The 25,125-nt window shown below is 44.8% G+C and overlaps 1 protein-coding gene across 3 annotated transcripts in view; it reads right to left on the reverse strand.

The window, feature by feature from the left end:
• LOC142833096 (kremen protein 1) overlaps window positions 1–25,125 on the reverse strand; it is a 247,605-nt gene that overhangs the window by 34,349 nt on the left and 188,131 nt on the right. For all 3 annotated transcript variants that reach the window (XM_075944245.1, XM_075944244.1, XM_075944247.1), the window contains one exon: window positions 22,076–22,167. In XM_075944245.1, the coding sequence (XP_075800360.1) occupies window positions 22,076–22,167 (92 nt within the window). The remainder of the gene's footprint in view (window positions 1–22,075; window positions 22,168–25,125) is intronic.

Here is a 25,125-nt window from a genome sequence, read left to right on the forward strand (position 1 = left end):
CTCAATGTTGATACATTTGATTATGGCACTGAAGCATGGGTAGAAGAAGCAATTTCCAATGGTAAAAGGAGACACCAGAATACCAAATGTTTTAATTGTGGCAAAATGGGTCATATGAAAAGGAATTGTAGACAACGGATTTTCAGAAATAATAATAATAATAATGCATCTTTCAGAAACAATAATAATAATAATGCATCTTCTAGAAATAACAGAAATAGGAGGACTCAGCCTTCAGGTTTATGTAGAAGATGTGGAAAAGGCAGACATTGGACGAATGAATGCAGGTCTACAAGAGATAGACAAGGCAACCTGATACAGTCGGGAAACGTGAGAGGGGGGGCCTCACAGGCCCCCATGGCAAACATGGTTCAGTCATATCCAGTTTCTGCAGAGAACGTGCCTCATCAGGACAATTAGGAAGCCCCATGCCTACTGTTACGAGCAATAATGATCAGAAAGATAAGTTACGTGTGTTTTGGCAAACTTCTATAAATGATCAAAGACCTAAACTGAGAGTGTGTGTAAATGGCATTTTTATTACTGGCCTGCTGGACACAGGTGCTGATGTAAGTATCATTACCCCAGAATCTTGGCATCCGTATTGGCCTCTTCAGAATGTAAATGTTCAGCTCCTGGGAATTGGAACCCTATCTCGAGTAAGGCAGAGCACGAGATGGGTTGAATGTATAGGGCCAGAGGGACAAATAGGAAAATTAAAGCCATATGTAGCCAATATCGCAATGAATTTATGGGGTCGTGACCTATTACAACAATGGAATACCGAAATTAACATTCCTGCTACTTCTAGAGCCTATAGTTCTGAGAATAATATTAAAAGATATTACAAATGGAGAAAACCGGCCATTCGGGCTGTACAAGAACAAGCAATTGATGTCCCTTCAGAGATACCAACAGCCTTGCCTCTAAAATGGTTGACTGAGAAACCAATATGGACAAAGCAATGGCCTTTAGCTGAGGAAAAGTTACAGGCTTTAGAACAGCTGGTACAAGAACAATTAGATGCTGGACATATAGAAGAATCTACCAGCCCTTGGAATTCTCCTGTATTTGTGGTTAAGAAAAAATCAGGTAAATGGAGAATGGTGACAGATCTCAGGGCCATCAACAAGGTTATTCAACCTATGGGCCCTCTGCAATCTGGAATTCCTTTGCCCTCTTTATTACCAAAAGGATGGCCTCTCATAGTTATTGATTTAAAGGATTGTTTTTTCACTATACCTTTGCAAAAAGAAGATAGAGAAAAATTTGCCTTCACAGTGCCTACTTATAACAATTCTCAACCTTCGAGGAGGTACCACTGGACCGTTCTCCCCCAGGGTATGTTAAATAGCCCCTCCCTGTGCCAATATTTTGTGAACCAACCATTGCAAATAATACGCAAGAAATTTCCCAAATCTATAGTATACCATTACATGGACGACATCTTGTTATCCGATTCAAACATGGATACCTTGAACAGACTGTTTGAAGAAATAAAGATACTTTTACCTAAATGGGGATTGCAAATCGCTCCTGAAAAGATTCAGAAGGGAGATTCTGTTAATTATTTAGGTTATAAAATAGGTTTGCAAAAAATTAAGACACAAAAAGCACAAATTAGGAGAGATCGCCTACGGACTCTTAATGACTTTCAAAGACTGTTAGGAGACATTTCCAGTCTACGACCAGCTATTGGAATAACACCTGATCTAATAATTCATTTGAACAAAACCTTGGATGGTGATAAAGATTTAAACAGTCCCAGAGAATTAACAGCTGAAGCAGAAAAGGAACTGACAATGATTGAGGAAAAATTACAACAGGCACATGTGGACAGGGTGAATCCAGAGCTCGATTGTATTCTTGTCATACTACCATCAAAAATTTCTCCTACAGGAATTTTAATGCAGAGAGATGATATTATTTTGGAATGGATCTTTTTACCACATAAACCAAGTAAGAAACTGAAAACTTATGTGGAAAAAGTCTCTGAGTTAATTATAAAAGGCAAGCTGAGACTTCGTCAACTAGCAGGCATAGACCCAGCAGAAATTATAGTGCCCTTCACTGCTGATGAACTAAAGAAATTATGGGAAGATAATGAACCATGGCAAAGAGCTTGTGCTAATTTTTTGGGAGACATTAATAACAACTATCCAAAAAGCAAGCGGCTTAACTTCATAAAGAGAACTTCTTGGATTCTTCCTCGAATCGTCCGTGATGCTCCAATAACTGGAGCCCGTACATTCTATACTGATGCCAATAAATCAGGGAAGGCAGGTTACAAATCAGAAGACTTGGATAAGGTGGAACAAAGTCCGTATAATTCTGTCCAGAAGGCAGAATTATATGCCATTCTTATGGTGCTAAGGGATTTTAAAGAACCTATTAATATAGTTACAGATTCACAATACGCAGAAAGAGTTATTTTACATATTGAAACTGCTGAATTTATACCTGATGATACTGAACTAACCTCATTGTTTCTCCAGGTTCAAGATTTGATCAGGAACAGGCTTTGCCCTATGTACATAACACACATCCGATCCCATACGGGTCTGCCAGGTCCTCTAGCACAAGGTAATGCAGAAATTGATCAATTACTGATTGGTAGTGTGCTACAAGCCTCTGAATTTCATAAAAAACATCATGTTAATAGCAAAGGTTTGAAGAAAGAGTTTTCAATTACATGGCAACAAGCTAAGGAGATTGTAAAGAAATGCCCTACTTGCTCTTTCTATAACCAAACGCCACTGCCTGCAGGGGCTAATCCAAAGGGCACCCAAAGGAATGAAATCTGGCAGATGGATGTGTTCCACTTTGCAGAATTTGGCAAATTAAAATATGTTCATCACACCATTGACACTTATTCAGGTTTTCAGTGGGCAACTGCTTTAAGTTCAGAAAAAGCTGATTCAGTAATCACTCATTTATTAGAAGTCATGGCTATCATGGGTATACCTACACAAATAAAAACGGACAATGGTCCTGCTTATGTTTCTAGGAAAATGAAACGGTTTTTTGATTATTACAATATCAAGCATGTTACAGGTATACCATACAATCCTACAGGTCAAGCAGTCATAGAAAGATCAAATCGAACTATAAAAGATATGTTGAACAAACAGAAAGGGGTGGAAAACACCCCCAGAAATAGGCTACATAATGCTTTGTTAACCTTGAATTTTCTCAACGCTAATGAGAAGGGAACAACGGCTGCAGAAAGACATTGGATAATGGAAAAGTCTACTGAACTAAATCAACCAGTTTATTTCAAGGATGTGCTAACCTCACAATGGAAGCCAGGATATGTGCTACGTTGGGGAAGGGGTTTTGCTCTTATCTCCACAGGTGAGGAAAAATTGTGGATACCATCAAAATTAATAAAGGTTCGGTTTGAAGAAGAGAAGCCACTTGGAAAAGATAAATAACAATTCTTTCATAAGGATGGCGAACATACTGATGGTAAGAAATACAGATAGGTTTGGAGGCGGGGTTCTTTTCTTATCTCCACAGGAAAACACTCATCTTCAAAGAAATTAAGGAACCCTGAATATTTAATTACTGATGGATGGACACATTTTGTAAGTATTAATTTTTATTTATATATCTTATTAAACATTTCTTTATAAATATATAGAGCTGGTTTTGAAGTTGGACTCTGGCTCAGTCCCTCTCCAATTCCAAGCCTGTTAGTAAGAGAAAAACCCAGAGTTTCTGGAGTTTCTGTCTCATGTCAAGAGCCATGATATGGGACAGAAAGAAATATGAGTTTAGAAAACATCCTTGCTTTTCTTCATATCTATCATACTTTTCATTGAATATATATATCATGCCTTTTATTGAATATATATATGTATGTATATATATGTCTATATGATTAATGTTTAAGTTTTTCACAATGAACAATGAGTTTTTCCCGAAGTGACATTTGAAGTTTCCAGGAAGAAGATGGGGCCCCACAACAACAACTCTACCTGGTTGAGATGACGTCATGATACTGATAGCGCTACTACAAGACCTGTTTTGGATACCAGCTGCACAAGACGATCCCAACTTGGTTAGCTGAAATGGTGCACATCTTGTACAACATTCTGGCCAGACCTCCACAAAATACTCAGAGACTATTTGCAATTTTAAAAGACATTGATCTTGAAATTTAACCATCATTTTACTTTCACAGGATCCCCCAGAAAGAACGTCGCCCCCATGACAGCTGGAAGTAATTCTAGAGGACGACGTCCCCTCTCCCAGTAAAGTTTACCCCTGGGTTTAGGGACATCATTTAGGGGTTGGGAGGTTGGGGGAGGAATTTTATAAGCTCAGGGATCATTTTGAAAAAAAAAAAAAAAAGAGGGAATGATGGGATAATAGATTTATAATTGTGAGTTACTGCTTTTAGACAAATATATTGGTATCAATTCTTGTATATTGAAACAAAGTTAAATTATATTGACTATTGTATGCATGCATGTTTCTATGTCTGTTTAAAACATTTTTATGTATTGACATATATTGTATTGATATATATAGTGTATACATTTACCATATTGCAATGTACATTTCTACCTCTGATTAAGATACTTATATAATGTTTGTGCATTGATATATATTTACCATATTGCAATGTATATTTGTACAGTGTTTATATTTGGAGGTCATTATCCTCATTTGTTACACAGTTGTTTATTGTCTTAGTCTTTAAGTTAGATAGATATTGAGAATTATATAGATAAATAGTCATCTAAGTTTGTCATTTATAATCAGACTAATCAGGTTCTTTAGATATAGAGAGATTATACTCAGTATAGATAGATAATCTTCAACCTCTTCAAAGAGCTGTAGAAAATGGCCTTTAATCTAACTCAGAGTTTCGTGATAGTGAGACACAATTGCTCCTGGCAATACCACTCCATTCCCGAGAGAATGTTGAGCACCAAAGACACTCCACCTGGAGCCTTTCTATTTGGCAGAACTGGCCTTTGGGCAAAGAAATGTCTATACCTCAGCCACTGACACAGATACAGAACGTACATCAATGGACAAAACAGGACTGTCATATCCTGCCAAGACAGGGTAAGATAGTTTTGAAAAGTTCCTTGCCTTTAATAATGGTATGTCAGTTATGTTAGGCCTTAGCCAAAATTGGTTGACTCAACATTGCAAACGAGACTTTGGGTGATTGCCCAGGTAGTCAGTTGTCTCTGTCAATTGTTGCACATTTTGGATATATCTCGTTTGTTAAGTAATATTTATTCCCTTCTGAGATCTTTGATGGAGTTGAAGATTATATAATTGTAGTTACTCTCTACATTATTTAGGCTCCTTGAGATAGAATGTTTAGCAAAGCTTTTGTTCTCAATATTGTTTGTTATATTTATTATTTGTTGTTATTGTATGTAGTTGTATTTGGTTTAGTTCTGTCTTATTTAGAAAAAAAGGGGAGATGTAGGGATAAGTCCCGCCCCTTAGGGGGCGTGTTCGCCTCGGGCTAATGTCTGCCTATAAATTTGGCGAGCGTGCTCCGAGCGGTCTCTTCTACTTTCCTGGTCTCCGCGGGAACGGTGGTTCTGTAAGTCTATTTCTACATTAAAACTATATATATCTTTACAAACTGTCTGCATTCGTTTACGCCGCTACACAGCCTACACTCAGTTATAGGATCCCGTGTGAGCTATGACTTAGAGCTGCTGAGTGGTTACTGGGTAAAGCGCTTGCTTCCATGCCTGTCTACCCGAGTTCAATCTCTGAAACCAACATGGTGGAAGAAGAGGACATGTGTGCTACAAGATGAATACATATATGCACATGCATGTACACATCTACCACACACAAAAAGTATATAAATAAATAAACAAGTATAATTTTTTAAAGAGCTGTGACTTAAACCACTGCCTTGGGCTCCTGTCCCATCTCTGTTTCTATATTTGCCCTATTTGAGGGTACCATGCTGCCAACACAACTATCTGTACCTGCCAGAGAAAACAGGAGTGCAGAGGCCTGAGGCAGGAGCAGTAAGAGGTAAAATGACCAGTAACAGGGGACCGGAGAGATGGCTCAGCAGTTAAAAGCACTGGCTGCTTTTCCAGAGGGCCAGGGTTCAATTCCCAGCACCCACATGGCATCTCACAACTGTTTGTAACTCCAGTTCCAGGGGAACTGTCACCCTCACACAGATACACATGCAAGCATAACACCAATGCACATAAAATACAAATAAATAAATTTAAAAAAATGACCAGGGTGTTTGCTGGGGGGAGCAGCATAAGTTTGGTGGGGGGAGCAGCATAAGAGTTGTGTGGCCTACATCCACCCTGCACACTCCTGGCTGGAGTTTTCTAGATTGCACAGCACCATCTGCATCCCCCGCCCTCTCCTCCCCTTTCCAACAGCACATCCTCACCTCTGCTCCTCAGCCAAACTGAACCGTTGCAAGCATCCAACTTCACCTTGCTCCCCAGCCTTTGGATCTTTATGCTTATATTCTCTCTGCTTAGAAAACTCTACCAATCTACTTAAGATTTCAGTCTGAGCATCATTGTCCTGAGGGACCACTTGGATTTGCCCATCCTCCCCACCTTTCTCCACTCGAAAGCGAGCTGTATGGCTAAGCAGTGGAACAGCAGCGTGGTGAGCTAGATTCCAGTTTTATGTCTCTCTCTCCAAACAGCCATGGACAGCTCAAGGGGAGGACAATATCTTCCCCACGTCGCTGTGTTCCCCACAGACACTCGTGATTCTGAAGGAGCTGACCCTGGAGTACCCGAGGCTCCTTCTCGGGAAGTGGTGAATAGACACACAGCGTCTGCTTACAGCTGGCCATGCTGTCTTGAGATCTAGAAACAGCATACTAATTCCATACAGGTTAGACTTAAAACTTAGGAGTACTAAATCATGCATGAAACCTTTCCAAAGCCTACTAAAAGGTATTAAGAGAATTTAAGATTTTCTTTTAACCTGCTTTAAATTTTTCTTAGTGACTTCAGGTCATCACTTGTACTTCAACAAAAGGGCCACACCATGTGCCTTCTTCGGCTCATGTCTGACTTTCCTGTGAAAGCTTCCCTGGTTGCCATCTTCGACACGCTCCTGTGTGGCATGGAATGAGCCCTCGTCTCTCATCCCGTTCTGAGGGCCCCACTCTCACAACCTCTAACCTAATTACCCCCAAATAGTACTTGGGGGTTAAGACTCAGCAGAGGAGGCTGGGTATGGTGGCACACACCTCTAATCTCAGCTCTTGGGAGGCAGAGGCAGGTGGATCTCTGTGAGTTGGAGACCAGCTTGGTCTACAAAGCAAGTTCCAGGACAACCAGGGTTACAGGGTTACCAGTGAGACCTTGTATATATAAGACTCAACATAGGAGAACCTTGGGATGATCCTCGGAGGGGTCTTAAGCGGGTATCTAATTATAGCTATTGGTATCTGTGCTCTGGACTTCACAGCTCAGAAGAAAACTATACAGCTTGTTAGAGTTGTGCTATAAAAACAGAACAAATCCTGAGCACGAAGTTGCACCCTGCTCCAGCATCTGAGGTGGAGCAGGAGAGTTCTCTAGGCTCTGGGCTGCATAGGGCGCTCCCACCTCACTCTTCATCCTTGTGGCAGCCCAGGAACTGTTCCTCTAGCTCACCCAGTTCTTGCAGGAGCCTGAAGACTCTGGTTTGCACACCCAGAGCCCAGCAGCATTTGTACACTCAGGCGTCTCCATCGTAGCCTGCATGGCTTCCTTTCTGTTTCCCTTTTCAGTTCTGGGGACGGAAGCCAGGGGCTGGTGCAGCATAGGCAAGCGCTCTAGCACTGAGCCACCATCCCACCCACGGCAGCCTTTCCATGCTCAGATCTTATGAGAAGTGGGTGATGTAGGTAAATACCATAAGGCTGGACAGCTTGGTGTATGCTGAACAAAGCCAGTTATTACCAGTATGTATGTATAGTAAGGCTTTCACTGTTTACTACACAAACAAGAATAACTTGCTGGGTAATAGAAAATTAAAACAGCATTGATCTAAAAGGCAACATCAAAAGCGGCCACCTCAGAAATGTTTTTCCCAGATATTAAAATGTTCATCTTTTACATCTGTGCCCCATAGCATTTTTCACAAGGTCATCTCTCTTGAAGCGCCAGCCCCCTGGGGAAGGCAGGAAAGAGGACATTATTCCTTTTAGACAAAGAACCCCGCATGTGAAGGGCCTTTCGTGGGGACATATAAACAGGCCTTGGAGGCAGGATAAGGTCAGGGTGCAGAAGCCCGCTGACTGTATTATGTAAACATGACTATTACCATCATGGAAGAGAAACTGCTGTGGTCTCTTACAAAACAGCTTGGTCTGCAGTCATTGTGATGAAGGAAGCAACATGCTTCTACCAAGCTAAGGTAACTCAGCTTGCATCCCCTCATAGGAGGACGGAATTCACCAGACCATCACCTAAGACTACACCACACCAAGCACAGCCTCCCAGCTCCACAGGGTCTTGGGAGGCACTGTTGAGAGATGGAGGAGGAAAGCTGACTTGGGGGTGGGGAATCTCTGGCCACACAGCTGATTCTGAATAACCCATGCTCCTATAACTAACCCCAAGCCCCAAATGAACTCAAGGTTCAGTCTACTGGTGCCTTTCACGGGATGAAGAGATGTTTGTTCACATTGCCTAGGCAAACACACATCACCAGAAAGATTCAGACAGCTCCTCCTCCCACCTTAGTGCTGGGCATCCAACTCAGGGTCCTGTCATAGGAGGCAAACAGCAGCTAACACTGACTATATACCCCAGCCCGAAATGGAATTCCTTCTTTTTTTGGCAAAGCCTCACTAGGTAGCCCAGACTGGCCTCCAACTCTTGCTTCTCCTGCCTCAGTTTCCTGATGCAATGATTACAGGCATGTTCCACCAATGCCCGCCAAGACGAAATAATTAAAGACATCGGTCCCTCAGGGTTCTGTGCACCCACAGGAAAGCCTCCGGGACAGCGTCAGCCAATGGGGGGGGGGGCCACAGCTCTTCAACTCGAACTGGAAAATGTGGCTCCAAGTTTCACCAGAGAAGACACGTCATGCAGGACTTCCAGACTGTGTTCCACCCTCTGGTCTTCCCAGAAGCAGGGAGGGAAAGTCCTTTGAAAAGGGATACTTGTTCTCAAGTTCTTCTGCTTTCAGGGCCACTTGAAAGTCTCTGTCTTTATCATACATTTTTCGTCTTACAAGGAAGCTTCATCACTCTTTTTTTAAGTTGTAATATGCAAACAGGCCTCTTGTTTATCACAGTTGAGGCTTTGAAACTCATGACAATTAATTACAGTAGCGCTCCCACCCCCCTTATCTGCAAGGGATAGATTCCAAAGACCTCCAGAGGATGCCAGAAACCACAAATAGTACCCAACCACACACATGCTGATCTTCCTTCCTACAGTCTCAGTGCCTTCTCCATCCAGACTGAACCCTTGGCTCAAACTTGTGCAGTCCTAGATGTGACCACAAAACTAGCACTGACTTCTCTTCCTAGCAATTGTTCACAGATAGAAGACTCATTCTTACCACAGATGTCAGAAACTTCAGTGTATATTTCCCCCTTCTTTATTCAGCTAAAGACTGTGAACTCAGGTTCCAAGAAAACAGCCACGTCTGTGATTTCACAAGACTAACTGGCTGAATGGAACGTTGTGACTGTGGAGACCAAGAACCAAATTATCTCGAGCTTCCTTTAGCTCCCTCAGTGCCCACCCTGTGTCTGACCTAACACTCTAGTGACATCATGTGAAGACACGGGGACGTAGTCACTTTACAGAGCCTCAGCTTCCACTAAACCAAAGGTTATCAGATGACCTGTGGAGCCCACATTGAGGTTCCCCGCTTGGCTGTATCCCACCTACTTGGTATTTCTATCAATATAGTGGAAAGTTGCCTTGATTTATGACTTTCCTTGTTCTGTCACCATAAAACCTTCATGAGACCTAGCACATTGGAACCTGGGGTTTGGGCAATCTGAATGTATGTGCCCAGGCTATGAGCGCTCGTGTCTGGATAACTAGCTTTTGCTCTATTTGCAGTAAGAGCTATTGCGCACAGACAGAGTGAGATAAGGACTCAGGAGCTACTGCTGCTCAAAGGCAGCACACAACACACAGCACAATGTCTCCGTTGCTAAGTCATTGCCCTAAGTCTGTATGACTCCCAAGAAGGCAATTATCCACAGAGGAGTGGGTTGTGGGGGGTACATCTTGGAGCAAAAGTAATCATCAGTTAGAACCACTTTGTCCCCTCAAGCACAAAGACTTCTTTGGACTGCTTTGCAGAATGGAGGCTTTTTAGGCCTGAAGCTCATATCAATATCTCAAAGAAGGATCTTTTTTTTTTCATTTTTATTTAACTCTTTATTTGTTCTCTTCCCAGCGTGGTCTCATTGAACAACCATTTTCTACCTTTTACTCGTCTCTTTAGCCGACAGACTGAGGATGGGTGGCCAAGCCTTGTTGAATAAGCCTAGTTTGTTGGGGTAGTTGGAGCCCAGACTTTTGACCTAATGACTTTGATTATGGTAATTCCCTCCTATTTCATTAAAAGAAAACCTTTAGGGCTTCTCATGGGTATGAATAAATAAATAAATAAATAAATAAATAAATTTCATTTGAACACAAGAGGTGCCACCTCGATGGGGACCAACAGCAAGCAACACAGAGAGCATGAGAGGCAGGGCAGGAAGTAGGAGGAACTAGATTTCAACATGCTGCCCAGAACTTTGAATTGCCTATTATTTACTTATTTTCTGTCTGTTTGGAGGTACCCATGTGCCAGTGTGTGTGTAGCTCAGAGGATACGTGGGTTCTGTACTTCCATGTTGTGTGTTCCCGAGGAGTGAACTCAGGTAGTCAGAGTTGGAAGTGGTCCCTTTATCCACAAAGCCATCTTACCCACCCCAATTTTCCCTTTGCACTACTACACTTTGCACAACTGTGCTTAGAACACCATGTTTGCCACTGAAGAAATTGGTTCTCAAAGTCAACAGTTGTTTTTGTTTTGTTTTGTTTTAATTTTTTTCATTTCTTCATTTTTTTTCTTTTCAAAGTACCAGGGATTAATACTCGGCCTCAAGCATTCTAGGCAAATGCTGTAGCATGTCACTGAACTACAGCAACAGCCCTTAAAGTTGACAATTTTTCATGGGAAATTAAATAACTTCAGCTACAAAAACCAAAAATTGAACCCAGCCGGGCAGTGGTGGCACATGCCTTTAATTCCAGCATTTGGGAGGCAGAGGCAGAAAGATCTCTGTGAGTTCAAGGGCATCCTGGTCTATGGAACAAGTGCCAGGACAGACTCCAAAACAACAAAGAGAAACCCTGTTTCGAAAAACAAAATAACAAAACAAAAAAACAGCAAAATTTTGAATCCATGCCAGACCTGCCACAGCAGAAGTACCATCCAGTCTCATGGTAAGCTGGATAAGGGTAGACAGAAACCAAGGCAGGTCACAAATAAACATTTTAGAATTAGATGGCAGGAGCATACCAGGGGTAGTCCATCCCTGGAGAACACACCAACACAATAGCGGTGACAGTTTCATACCTTCTACTAGCTAGACCCTTAACTTGTAGTTAAGCGGAGAGGGCTCAGAGAAGGATGCTCTCTGCCTAAAGCTATTGAAGGCATGGTGATATGCACCCAGCCAGTGAGGCTAAGACCAGATGCTGTCCCTTCGTTCACGTGTGTCACAAAGGAAGAGATATGATCTCACAGGATCGAGGAAGAGTGTTTAGTGTCTGTTCTAGCCTCCTGCCCTAGATGTGGGGAGATTTAAAGCATTCTGTTCTTTTGACAGTCATCCCTAACTTCCACCAGTGCCTTTCCACAGACACACACAGATCCCGGTGGAGGGCACCTACTATGCAAGCACAGCTTCCTGGGAAATCCCTGAGACCCTGTTCTAACTTAGGCTCTCCACTGCTCAGGAATTCCAGAGCCATCCCAACCCCTGCCATCAAACAGCTTCATCTTGCTGGAAAGACAAAACTTGCCACAGAAAGCAAGACAAATGATATAAAAACAGGATTCTGACAGTGCCAGAATGGGCAGTCTGAAAGGGTGCACATGAATAAAAGTGTTAAGTAGTCACAACGCCAACACAGAGAGGTGCACAGACCTGCAGTGTCTACGCTGCCTCCACCATTGCTTTGGCTACTGAGGGAAAATGTAAATGATGCAGCGAGTTCTGTCTTTAAGAGATGAACTCAGGGCTAGAAACATGACAGCCAATAAGGACACGGAATGTTCTTCCAGAGGATCAAGGTTCAGTTCCCAGCACCCACATGGAAGCTTACAACTGTCTGTATTTCCAGTTCCAGGTAATCCAACACCCTCACTCAGACACACATGCAGGCACACTCCAATGCACATAAAAAATTTAAAAAAATCGGGGAGACAGTATGAATTAGTTGTGTGTAGAGAGACACAAAACAAAACAGAGATGAACTCAGCACACAGCAGTGACACTTGAAGTGGGGAAGACCCCAAGACAAGGCTGGCAGAGAGTTCTGTGCAGAGGGTACTGCCCAAAGCAAATTCTCAGACAATAACAGCTGGGCAGAGAACGCCCACAGTGCCAGCCCCGCATTCAGCGCAGCTGTGGTGTGCAGCAGGCGTTTGCTGGACATTGTGGCAGCTTGCTCTGCTCCCAGGGCTTGGAGCCCAGGCTCAGAGAAGAAAACAACTGAGAGCTAGCAGCATCATTTGCTAACCTGCTACCTGTCATTGCTGAGTCAATCTCTGCATGTCCACGATGTCAAAAAGGAAACCGTAATACTTCTCTATTCTGCATGAATTTCTATTTTAATTCCCAAAGAACACACATACACAATTACCTCTGAAGTCCAGATTCATCCTGGGGCCCCAGTTTTCAAGGGAACAAGGCTGCTTATAAGGACCAAAGGAAAAGGAAAGGTCTTGCCATGGAGTCCTGTATTAGACCCGATTTGACACAGAAGGTGGCATTACCAACGAGCCTCCATTTTCTTACTGAAGAATGGGGGAGGGGGGATGAGCAGATATACTCTCCGCGGGAGAACGTGGATGTGTGTGGTACAAGCTGGGCACTCAGTTATAGCTGAACAACACAGAGGTGACTGCTGACATCAATGATACAGGCGTGCCAGCACTAACACGTGTCCTATGGTGGAGACAGCCTTGGCTGCCATGGCCAAAGCACCCTTGTGCAGCTTCCAGGACCCTTACAAGACAGCTCAGCTGAAAGCTTTCAAATTCTGCTTGGGGGCAAAAATGAACATCAGCTAAGGGAGACCAATACAAGCCAGAGTGCAGCTTGGTTAGGAGGAACTTGAGCTGGTGTGATGAGCATTCTTGGTTGTCATGATGTCATCTGGAATTAACTAAAACCCAAGCAGCTGGGCACACCTGTGAAGGATTTGAGAGGGAAGACCCACTCTAAGTCTAGGCCATACCTTCTGGGGGCAGCCCACATAAAAGGTCATGGGAGAAGGAAGCGTGTGCTTTTTGCCTACTTGGCCTCACTCTCTGGCAAGTTCCCTGACCCTCTGCCTAAGACATGCTTCACTGGTGGTAGATCCTACTTGGCTGGAATTCTGACAGAACAACTCTCTAGTACTTCCCTAGGACTCCAGCACCAGACTTCGGGTTCTGAGGCATCCAGTCTCATAGACTGAACAACTTCCAGATCCTTGGCCTTCTTCGTGGTCCACAGCCTGTAAGCCATGCTAAAAAACATCCCATATATGTATACCCCAAATATATATCTATATTTCTATCAATTCTGCTCCTTTAGAGAACCCTGATACAGCTGGTGAGGTTACTGACTGAGACAGAAGTTCCCTTGCTGGCATGGTCTCAAGGCTGGCCCATGTGAGTGACAGTCAACAGAGACTCACACGCCAAATCCTTGGACAGGCTTGAGAAGTCATGGAGAATGGCAAGAAATATGGCTAGCATGAAAGGGGGCCTGCTACCGAGCCTGACAACCTAACTTGGATCCCCAGAATCCACATGGTGGAAGGAAAGAACCAACTCCCCCCCATTATCGTCTGATCTCCACAAGAGGGAACACACAGAGTGGAATGGAAAGGTGCTATGGAGAACATCTCCCTAGGGATGCTCATCACTGTCCTCTAGTACAGGTTACTGACAGACCACACCAGGCTTCACCACCGTCTCAGATCTTATCTCTGTTCCTTCTTGTTTGAGAATACTGACCTGCTTGGCATTTATCAGGATGAGACTACCCTGGGATGTTTTGTCCCTTCTGCCTCCATTACCCTCCCCCTCCACTCTACTTCCTCCTTCTCCCTCTTTTTTTCAGACAAGGTCTCTCTATGTAGCTGTGGTTGGCCTGGAACTACCTTGCTCTGTAGACCAGACCGGCCCTGAACTCACAGAGACACGCCTGACTCTGCCTCCAGAGAGCTGGGATTATTGATGTGTGCCACCACCGTGCTTGTTCTTACCGTTCAGTTTTACAGTTTCAGAGCGGGTTCTCACTCAGCTCAAGCTTCACTTATTCCTCTCATGTGTATGGTGCTGGTCTGCACATCATGCATGGCTGGGGTCTAAGGAGGCCAGAGGAAGGTGTCACGTCTCTTGGGATTGGAGTTAATGATGGCTGTGAACCACCATGTGGATGCGGGGAATCAAAGTCGGGTACAATAGCAGTAGGCAGTACTCTTGGCTGCTGGGTCATTTCTCCACTCTAACATCCAGAGCAGTGGTTCTCAACCTTCCTAATGCTGAGACCCCTCAATACAGTTCCCCATGCTGTGGTGACCCCAGACCATAAATTATTTCATTGCTACTTCATAACTGTAATTTTGTTGCTGTTATGAATCATAGTGTAAATATCTGTGCTTTCTGAAGGTCTTAGGCGGCCCCTGTGATAGGGGCATTCTACCCCCAAGGGTTCTCCATCTGCAGGCTGAGAACCTGCTGCTCTACAGCCTTACACTTTAGTCCTGCTGACAACCAGGGACCTGACTCCTCCAGCTCACGTTTGTGACTTCTGTCAACCTTACTTCTACATCTGTTCATGTGCCAGTCTCCTATCTTAAAGTACAGGCTTCCATAGGCTGCAGACCATACCTGGGTACAAGATCTTGCGAATAGTCAGAGCCTAGGAGATAGTGGCTGGGAGTGCAACTCAGTCGTGGGCACTCGCCTAGCATGTGTCAAGGCCCTGGGTTCTACCTCCAACACCATATATAAAAAAGGGGAAGAAATAAATACCATTTGTCATAGCTAACAACTCTTAAAGTTCTTGTAATCTGATTACATTTATTTATCTCTGTGTGCTTGCATATGGGCTAGCGTGCCACAGCAAGCACGCGGCAGAGGACAAGCGGCAGAGTGGCTCTGCCTGAACCATGTGAATACCAAGGATCACACTCAGGTCATCAGGCTTGGGTGCAAGCACTCTTATGCACTGAGCCATTTTGCTGGCTCCTAAAGTTCTTACGATTTTAAACTTTAATAATTAATTTTAATAACTACTTCAATAATGAATAGTTTTCACAACTTTAAGTAATAATTAAGAGTTGTAATAAGCTTAATTAAAGCCTTAATAACAAACTTTAACAACAAATTCAGGCACTGACAAGCTAATGTAAAGTGCTGCAGGAGTTGGGGACGCTGCCTTGTAGTAGGCTGCCGGCTGGCGTGTGAGAGAGCCCCTGCGCTGGTCTCATGTTGCATGTTTCAGTCCAGATATTCTGAGTGGTAAATATATATACTTTTACATGTTTAAGATCTTACAAGATGTGAAACTTTATTTTAAAAAAATATAGCTGGGTATGGTGGCATGCACCACCAGCCTTTGGGAGGCAGAGGTAGGTAGATCTCTGTGAGTTCAAGACCAGCCAGGACTACATAGGGAGCTCTATGCCAGCAAGACCTACAGAGTAAGAATTTGTCTTTAATCCCAGCACTCGGGAGGCAGAGGCAGGTGGATCTCTGTGAGTTTGAGGCCAGCCTGGACTACAAGAGCTAGCTCCAGGACAGGGTCAACAGCTACAGCTGTCTCAAAAAAAAAAAACCAAACCAAACCAAAACAAAAGGTTCTTTCAAGCACTGGTTCAGTAGGCAACTGCAGCTGAGCCTGACAGCTAGAGTCTAATCCCAGGATCCACTGTGAGGTTTAAAGGAGGAAACAGCACTGGAAACTGTCCTCTGACCTACAGCCCCGTCTATGCAGGAGGCTGGCACGGGTAACCTGATTCCAGGGAGACATAAACCACCATCCATTGTTTTAGTTACTAAAGTTAATAGAAACTTATTAATATCATAGGATTCACCCTTTCAAATTTCTCTAATTCAATGATGAATTTTCATAGATAGATTTATAGGTGAACATTTTGGGTAGATTAAAAAAAAAATAACTCTCAGAAATGAGAAGGTAAATTTTTCATGCCAGGAGCCTCAGACCCAAATCACCCGGGTGCAGAAAACTCTATTTGACTTTGACTTTTTCTGTTAAAGGTCAGGGAGATGGCCCCGTGGTTAAGAGCACATACTGAGCATCCAGAGGACCTGAATTCAGTTCCTGCCATGCACGTCAGGTGCCTCACATCACCTAAGGCTCTACTCAGAGGAACCAGGTACCTGCACACATGCACGCTTATCCTCACACAGATAATTAAAATAAATGACATCTTTAAAGGTTGTTTTAGTGACATTTTGTTTATTTCTGGAGGAGGGGAGCACGTGTGTGAGATGAGAGGACAACGTGTGAGACTGTCCACAAGGTCAAACTCAGGTTTCCAGTCCACTGGGGCGTTCACCTGCTGAGCTGAGCATCTCCTGAGCCCAGCATCTGCCTTTAAGTATAATTTTCAGACCATTTCTTCATTCAGAAATTATATTATTTACTTAAAATCCTAAATTTGGAGTGTGGCATATGCCTGTAATCCCAGAATTCAGAAGGCTGAGGACAAGGGTTATGAGCTCTAGTCCAGCCTGTGCTACAAGTTGAGATTCTCTCTCAAAGGACAAAAATAAAAAGACCAACAGGTAAAAGAGTAAATTAAAGCCATGTTAGAGACTACACAGCGCGGCGGCACAAAGGGACAATTACGTGACATAGAGAAAGATGCAAAGGACACCAGGCCCAGAGTTCCCCTCAGAGAGCCGACAGCCTTGGAATCTGTTATTTCTCTTGGAAGCTGTAATAACTTGGGGAGAAAGATGGTGGCAAAAGTAGTTGGTGGGAGTGGGGGCAAATCCAATGACTTCTAAGTCCTTTAATAGTAAGCTGTGATCCAAGTGCTAGAGAGTTGAGGGAAGTTTAGCTCCTCCTCCTCCCCCTCCTGCTGCTGCAACCCTGCTCACAGCACAGGAGGGCTCACCACTCAGCTCTGTCCCTGCTCATAGCACAGAAGGGCTCACCACTCAGCTCTGTCCCTGCTCACAGCACAGAAGGGCTCACCACTTAGCTCTGTCCCTGCTCACAGCACAGAAGGGCTCACCACTCAGCTCTGTCCCCACACACCCACTCTCCTGCCTCCTGGGGTGCCTGTTATATTCAGATATGAACTTTCCAGAAACTTGATCATGTTACAGGCATTTTCCTGTATGATGAGTCCCCCAGTGCTAGTCATGAACAAGTAAGTTCTACAGAGGCTGGTATTATTTATTAAAACAAAACAAAACAAAAAACCCCAAAAAACAGAAATAGTGGCTCAATATCCAGAAATAGGACACATGTGGCCAAAAGGAGGCAAGCTGTACCTCTGTTAAACCCGTGGGCTACTCCCAGGTCCCCAGCTACAAATGGCATATGGCCTTTCTTCAGCCATGCCAATCAAGCACATTTAGAGACTTGACTGAAGCTTTAGCTTTAGCTTGACATGATTTGATACACAGACCCAAACCCAGGTACCGCCCACCCTCCACTTCCCACCTCAGATACCTCTTCCTTTCTACCATTTTAGCCTCAATACCCTGATCAACTGAGAAGGCCATCGAAGGGCCAGGAGGATGGGAATGTCAGAAGGATGGGACGGTATTTACTTTTCTGTTTTTAGAACTGTGGGGATGTAGCTAGGTGGTGGTACACACCTTTAATCTCAGCACAGAGGCAGGTGGATCTCTCTGAGTTCAAGGCCAGCCTGGTCTACAAAGTGAGTTCCAGGACAGCCAGAGACACACAGAGAAGTCCTGTCTCAAAAAACAAAAACAACAAACCCAAACAAACAGACAAAAAGAACTGTGGGGATGTTAGAGATATGCTAGTTGAATTTTTCTTGAAACTAGTTTCAATGACTACATGAATCAACTCCTGCTGGACTGAATTATACTTTATAAATATGGGTTGAACACTATCTTTTGAAATGAAAGTGCCCAGATCGAAATACCCTGTGATCTTCCTGAGAGAACAGCACAATCCTTGAGGAAAAGGCCATCTTTGTGTAGAACAAATGGACCAAGGGAATTCTGCTTTCCTCTCTGCCTCTTCTTTACCCAGTCACTGCCAAATGACATGTTTTATCATTTTAAGGCTTTGGCTCAGCAGAATGAGCAAAGAGCCCATTCTTCTGGTCTTCACCGTTTTCCCTGCATTAAAGCAGCCTACGCTGGAGGGCAGTGACAGTGGGAGCAGTGGACCCACAGGGCTGACTCTGCCTGCAGCCGTCAGTATTCCAACTGTTCTAGGAAAGAGAGATCTCTGAAGTCCTTCATTGTCTCTGTCCCAACAGGCCGGATCCCTGGGATATGGAGTCTCACCAGCTAAGGCTCAGCTGTGCTTTCCCATGGTGGTGTATGCGGGTGTTCAACTCAGTCTGGGGTCTAAGACCCTCACCTCTGACGGGGTTTACAGCCCCCAACCATAGGGGCTCAGATTCTCTCATTTTGGGGCCTGCTCGGGTTCTTCTACCATTGGATCCCTGACTTTGCCATCACAGCCAAGCCTTGGTACCAGGCAGCCAGAGAGACCCCCATGGGGGCTCTCACCCACCTGGCCATCGACCATCGTCTGCCGCCACTTCTTTCTACTGTGAGATGCCCTTCTGACAGCCCCTGCTCTTGCAGACGCCATGAGACCTTACCACCTTTATGCAGATGAGAGGTCAGGAGTGGCCACGGGAGTTCTAACCCAACAGGCTGGGCCTTTGAATCGGGCTGTCGCCTTTTTATCCCAACAGCTGGACCTCACCATCTGTGGATGGCAACAATGCCTGAGAGCTCTGGCAGCAGCAGCTGAACTCACTCGGGAGGCTCTCAAGATCACCCTGTCCAGACCAATCATGGTATATTCTACCCACCACCTCTCAGACCTTCTGAGTCATTCCTCTCTCTCTCTCCTTGGGCCTTCACTTACTGTTTCTAGAAAACCCCCAAATTACTTTGGTCTCCAGTACTGCCCTAAACCCCACAACTCTCCTTCCTGTTCCCTCCCACTCTGGTACCTCCTCTCACTCTTGCCCAGAGGCTGTAGAGGCCTTAAACTCACCTCAGCCAGGTCTTCTAGACCAGCCACTTAGAAATTCCCAGCTCACCCTGTTTGTTGATAGAAATTCCCTTATAGACAAATCAGGAAACCACCAGGCAGCGTATGCAGTGGTCACTTCCACTAACACAGTTGAAGTGATTGACTGCCAATGGGAGCCTCATCACAAAAGGCAGAATTAATTGCCTTGACTAGGGCACTCCAAATAGCCAAGGGCCAATGGGCTAATATCTATACTGACTCTAAATATGCCTTCTTAATAGTCCATACCCATTCTGCACTCTGGAAGGAAAGGGGCTTCCTTACTACCAAGGGACTCCCATAGTTAACGGACCCCTTGTAGTAGACAACCTCTTGAAGGCCCTCCAGCTCCCTGCAGAAGTATCCATTATTCACTGTAAGGGACACCAATCCTCCAAGGACCCAGTGGCCTTAGGCAATGCCAAGGCTGATCAGTGGCCCAGGGGCCTCCAGCTCCTTTGATTCCACAGAACATATTTTGTTCTTGACTCCCTCCTATCAGCCCTGTTACCAACCAAGCTCATAAAAAGGGGATCATAGCCGGGCGGTGGTGGCGCACGCCTTTAATCCCAGCACTCGGGAGGCAGAGGCAGACGGATCTCTGTGAGTACGAGACCAGCCTGGTCTACAAGAGCTAGTTCCAGGACAGGCTCCAAAACCACAGAGAAACCCTGTCTCGAAAAACCAAAAAAAAAGGGGGGGTGGGTCATAAATACAAAGGATTGAAGGTTCTACTTAAATAACTGTCCCATCCTTCCTCAAGACCAGGTATTGTCAATCATTTCAGACATCTCCAGACCTTACACATAGGCCCCAAAGCTTTGTTCCATTTCTTAGAGCCCCTCTTTGACCCCACCCATCTCTGAGATTGTATTTCACAGTTTGGCTCCTTCTGCCAGATCTGTGCCCAGGCCAATCCACAGGGGGCTCTCCATATATGTCAGCCTCTGCATCAGCTTCGTGGACATCAACCGGGTGAAGATTGGCAGGTTGATTTCACCCATATGCCTACTCATAAAAAGCTCCATTATCTCCTAACACTTGTGGGTACTTTTACAGGGTGGATAGAAGCGTTTCTGGCCTCCAGGGAAATGGCAGATGTGGTGGCTCAGGTACTCCTGGACCACATCATTCCTCGGTTTGGTGTCCCATGGACCACACAGACGGACAATGGGTCATGGAGCTTATGTCAGAAGCTCTCAACATCTCCTGGAAATTCCACATCCCCTACTGCCCACAATCCTCGGGAAAGGTGGAGAGGGCCAATGGACTCATCAAACAACAGCTAACTGAGCTCTCCATTGAACTCAGCCACCTGCGTCTTCATCGCCCTCAAGGAGCAGATGTCTGACGTCTCCAGGACGGCAGTAAACCAGATGCCTCTCCAGCCAACCTCTCGCTGAGCTGAGCGTGAGCCCGCCAACTCCTAGCTCTCCCCTCTCCTTCGTCACCCATGTCCGCGGGAAGTAGCCAGGCGTAAGCCAGTGTCCCTTTATCCAAAGCGAGTCTGAAATGTTTGGTCGGAAGCATCACCTCAGCTCCCTTGCACCCCTTTATACAAAGAGTCTGGAATATTTAGTCGGGGGCTTCACCCCAGGCCCCTGACATCCATCTTTGGAATGCTGGGCAGAAAGCTCCATTTCTAGCTCCCTTCCCCGGAAGCTGCCTCAGCCCAGACTCCACCTCCGAGAAAGCCTGCCAAACAGTGGCCCCTCCCCAGGGAGGGTCAAGACCACTCCCACAGGCTATTTAAACTGCCCCCCAGAGAATGGACACATGGTCTCCCCCTTTCCCTCTCAGGTGGTCGTTTGGGTTTTCCTCCCCCACCACCTCCGTGTTTTCCCAGGGGTCACCCAGAAGTGCTGGCACCCATTAAAGCTGGGTATCTTTTAATTCAGTCTGATTTGGTCTGGTTGGGATTATTTGCGTCAGCGGAAAGGTTTGTTGACCAGAAAATCCTTAACAGTGACAAAGGTTTATAATCCCTGAGCTAGAAAGGTGGAGACAAGAGGATCTCATGGCTCTGCCCAGAGAGCCTTGACTAACCCATCAGATCCAGGTTCCAGCTAGAGATCCAGGCTCAGCAAACAAGGTGCGTGGCTCCCGAGCAACAACACCCAAGTTGACCTTCAGCTTCCACTCATAAAGGACATATGTGCACATGCACATACACATATATGCACATGCTCATACATATATTCTGCATACCTATGAACACATGCACATATCCACACACACATGAATACACATATACATAAGCACAAAAGGTTGAAGAGACTGAATTATGGATCATCATTAAAAACACAATAGATACTGTGAACTGAAGAGCTGTGGGCCCTATGTGACCAGTTACTATCATTTTTCAGAGAAATTGAGGCCAAATAATACCAAATATGGGACTTTTCATTGAGCTTACCCACGTGGGAAACACCAGGAAATGGTATGCCATGGAACTGGGCGTTCCTAGTACTTGAGAACTCCACAAGAGAAGTGGAAGCCCCTAACCCATGATACCTTTCTTTGCACTCACTACTGAGACCCAGCAACAGGAGTTAACCTGTTCTAAGCCATCAGAGGGTGTGTCAGCCTTACTCTGGCAAGCAGGAATATCGCAGTACTTCCAGTAGACGCCGTCCTCATGCTCCGCCACATAGCACCAGGGGCTCACGTCTCCATCTGGATTTCTGTCGGGAATAAGGACACACTGATGATCCACCTGGCCCATTTAGCTTTACAGAACTGTTTCCTGTCGCTTCTAATAACTGCTGTGCATTTCAATGTCATCTCTCATCAGGAAGGAAAACCTAAGTCGGCCACAGTGGCACAGGACTGTAATCACAACACCCGAGAAGCTGAGATAAACAAAATAATAATGAAACTACAGACAATATAATCCTCTGAAGTTGGAAAAGGCATATTTAAGGAAATCTCAGGTCTAAAGAATGTTTGTTCCTAGGTGTTAAGACTACTGGCAATTTTAGTTTGTTTTTTCTTTTCTGATTTTAGTTTCTACCTTCTTCAATAATGACTATCCCAAGTCTACAGTTTCTAAACAGCCAAATAAACTCACATAACACAATGTCAGCTGGAAAGCCTACTCAGCCTAGGCTGGCTACCTCACACATGACAGAAGTGGTCTCCTCCATCACCATACAGACCTCACAGAGGTTTCTCAGTCAGGACACTGACTTCTAACATGGCAATCATGTTTTTTTAAAGACTTATTTCCATATTCCCAAGTGAGAGAAGCTTGGAGTAAATGACCGCAAGGTCATTTTGGTGCAGAGATGTCATCTCAATAAAGGGTGGTGCTTGTGAAGCAGTTCAACAAATGACAGGGGCAGCTACAGCTGGACAAGCTCACCTCTCTTCACCCCTTCTCAAGCCTCCTTTATTTAGGCTCAGAATACTGGAAACCTGACACTCCAGTTAGGCAGGAAATGGACATGAGGACCCCCCTCCAACACCCCCACCCCAGCAAACTCGGCAGCAGGCTTATGGGCCTGAGCAGACAAGCCCATTGTGTGGCCTAGAGATAAGCTTCCCAGGCACAAAGGATTCTTTTCTTTTTTGTGCCCAAAGGCAGGTGTGAGAGGCGACTTTGCTCTTCCCTGGGCCTGCCTCCCCCTCTAATCCAGATACTTCAGACCCAGCCAGGAGAAGCCTGTTCCCATCACTGGAAAGCGGGTAGACATCTCAGATGAGATGGATCTGAAAAGTCGCACAAGACAAACATGGTGTCAGATATCAGCTGAGAAATCAAAGTGGCAGAGCTTGTACAAAGCCCTTCTTTAAACAGTATTTCACCAGCATCTTCCTCCCTCTGTCCCGAGTTCAGCTTTGATGTAGTATTGGGTAAAACCCCTAGACAACAAGTGTTTATTATCAACGTCAAAGCCGTTCTGAAAAGCGTCGAACAGCTTAATAAAGAGCAGGCAGACCCATCCTTACTTCTCTGCAGCGCTAAAGCAAAAAGCCTGGGCTCTGATGTGATATTATCAACATGAGAGGTTCAGCCTCTCTCCTTTTGAAGTATAAACTGGTAATTCAGGTCTGGTACATTCCATCAAACCAGAGGGCTGTAGTCCAAGGAGTTAAGGGGAAAGGTACTGGGGGAAGGTGCTCACAGCCCTCAGGTACAGCCCTCGGTATGCTTACAGACGCACTCCTGTGAGCAGACATGTGCACTCAGCTAGTAAAATGTTGTTTTTCTCTCATTGGAAATTTAAAATTTACCTTAGAGTCAAATTTAAAATAGCTCTTTTGAGTTTTGGGAATGCTTTGTAACAGGGTAAACCAACCTACCAGGAGATACTTCAGGGACAGCACAGTGGAGAGCTTCCCCAGCATTGCCAAGAAAAGCAAAGCAAAAACACCTTAGACAACAAGTGGCCATATGTTAGAGGAAGGGGATGGAGCAGATGGAGCAACACTGGGGTTTGTGCGTGTACGCATGGTCACCTGTCTGTGCACGCTCATGTATGTGTGCATGTTCAAGTATGTGTGAATGCATGTTCATGAGTGAACATTTGGAGACCAGAAGTCAACCTTGGGTGTCATTCTTTAGGCGCTGTTCATCTTTTTTTTTTTTTTTTAATTTTGAGGCAGGGTTTCTCTCACTGGCCTGAAACTTGCCTAGTGACAAGACAGAGTCGCAGGGACCTGCCTGTCTCTGCCTCCCACTGTTGAGATTACAAGAGCACAACCACACAGAACTTTTTTTGTTTTAGGGGTTTGTCTGTCTGTTTGTTTTTCAAGACAGGGTTTCTCTGTGTAACAGCCCTGGCTGCCCTGGAACTTGCTTTGTAGAACAGGCTGGTCTTGATCTTACAGAGATCTACTCTGCCTCCTGAGTGCTGGGATCAAAGATGTGTGCCACCACCACCTGGTACAGAGCTTTTTTTAAATATGGGTTCCGAAGAATCAAAGCCCGATCTTTGAGCAAGCACATTACCAAGTTATCTCCCCAGCATTTGTTTTAAACACTCACTTACTTATCTGCAGTAAGTCTGTGCAGACTTGTGAGTGAGCATGTGCCACGGCACACATACAGAGTTGGTCCTTTCTTTCTGTCATTGGGTTCAGGTCATCAAGCATGGCAGCAAGCACCTTTCCCCACTAAACCACCTGAGCAGACTGTAAGCTTTGATGTATACAAAATATTAATATGCAGAACTTTGAAGATAGTGAAAAATTGATTAATGAGCCTAAGTAGCACTAACCATAAAACACAAAGGACAGGGACTGGAGAGGTGGCTCAGAGGTTAAAAGCACGCACTGTTCTCCAGGTGGATCTGGAGTCCAGTTCCCAAAATCATCTCAGGTAGCTCACAGCCCTCTGAAACTCCGGCTACGGGGGTTTGGGCACTTCTTGCCTTCTGTGGCACCTGCACTTGTGTACAGACCCATGAAAACACATTAGACACAATTTAAAATAAGAAAATATATCTTTAAAAATTACAACTGACAGCAGAGTGGAAAGATGGCACACATAATACTTGGAGATGTTGCCAGGCAGGGCTCATGACTATCCAAACACTAAATAACGCTTTTACTTTGTTTGATTTAGGTTTTTGAGACAGAATCTTACATAGCTCAGGCTGGCCTCAAACTCACTATGTAGCCAAGGATGGCCTTGGACT

This window comes from Microtus pennsylvanicus, chromosome 12, assembly GCF_037038515.1.
Source record: "Microtus pennsylvanicus isolate mMicPen1 chromosome 12, mMicPen1.hap1, whole genome shotgun sequence".
NCBI lineage: Eukaryota > Metazoa > Chordata > Mammalia > Rodentia > Cricetidae > Microtus > Microtus pennsylvanicus.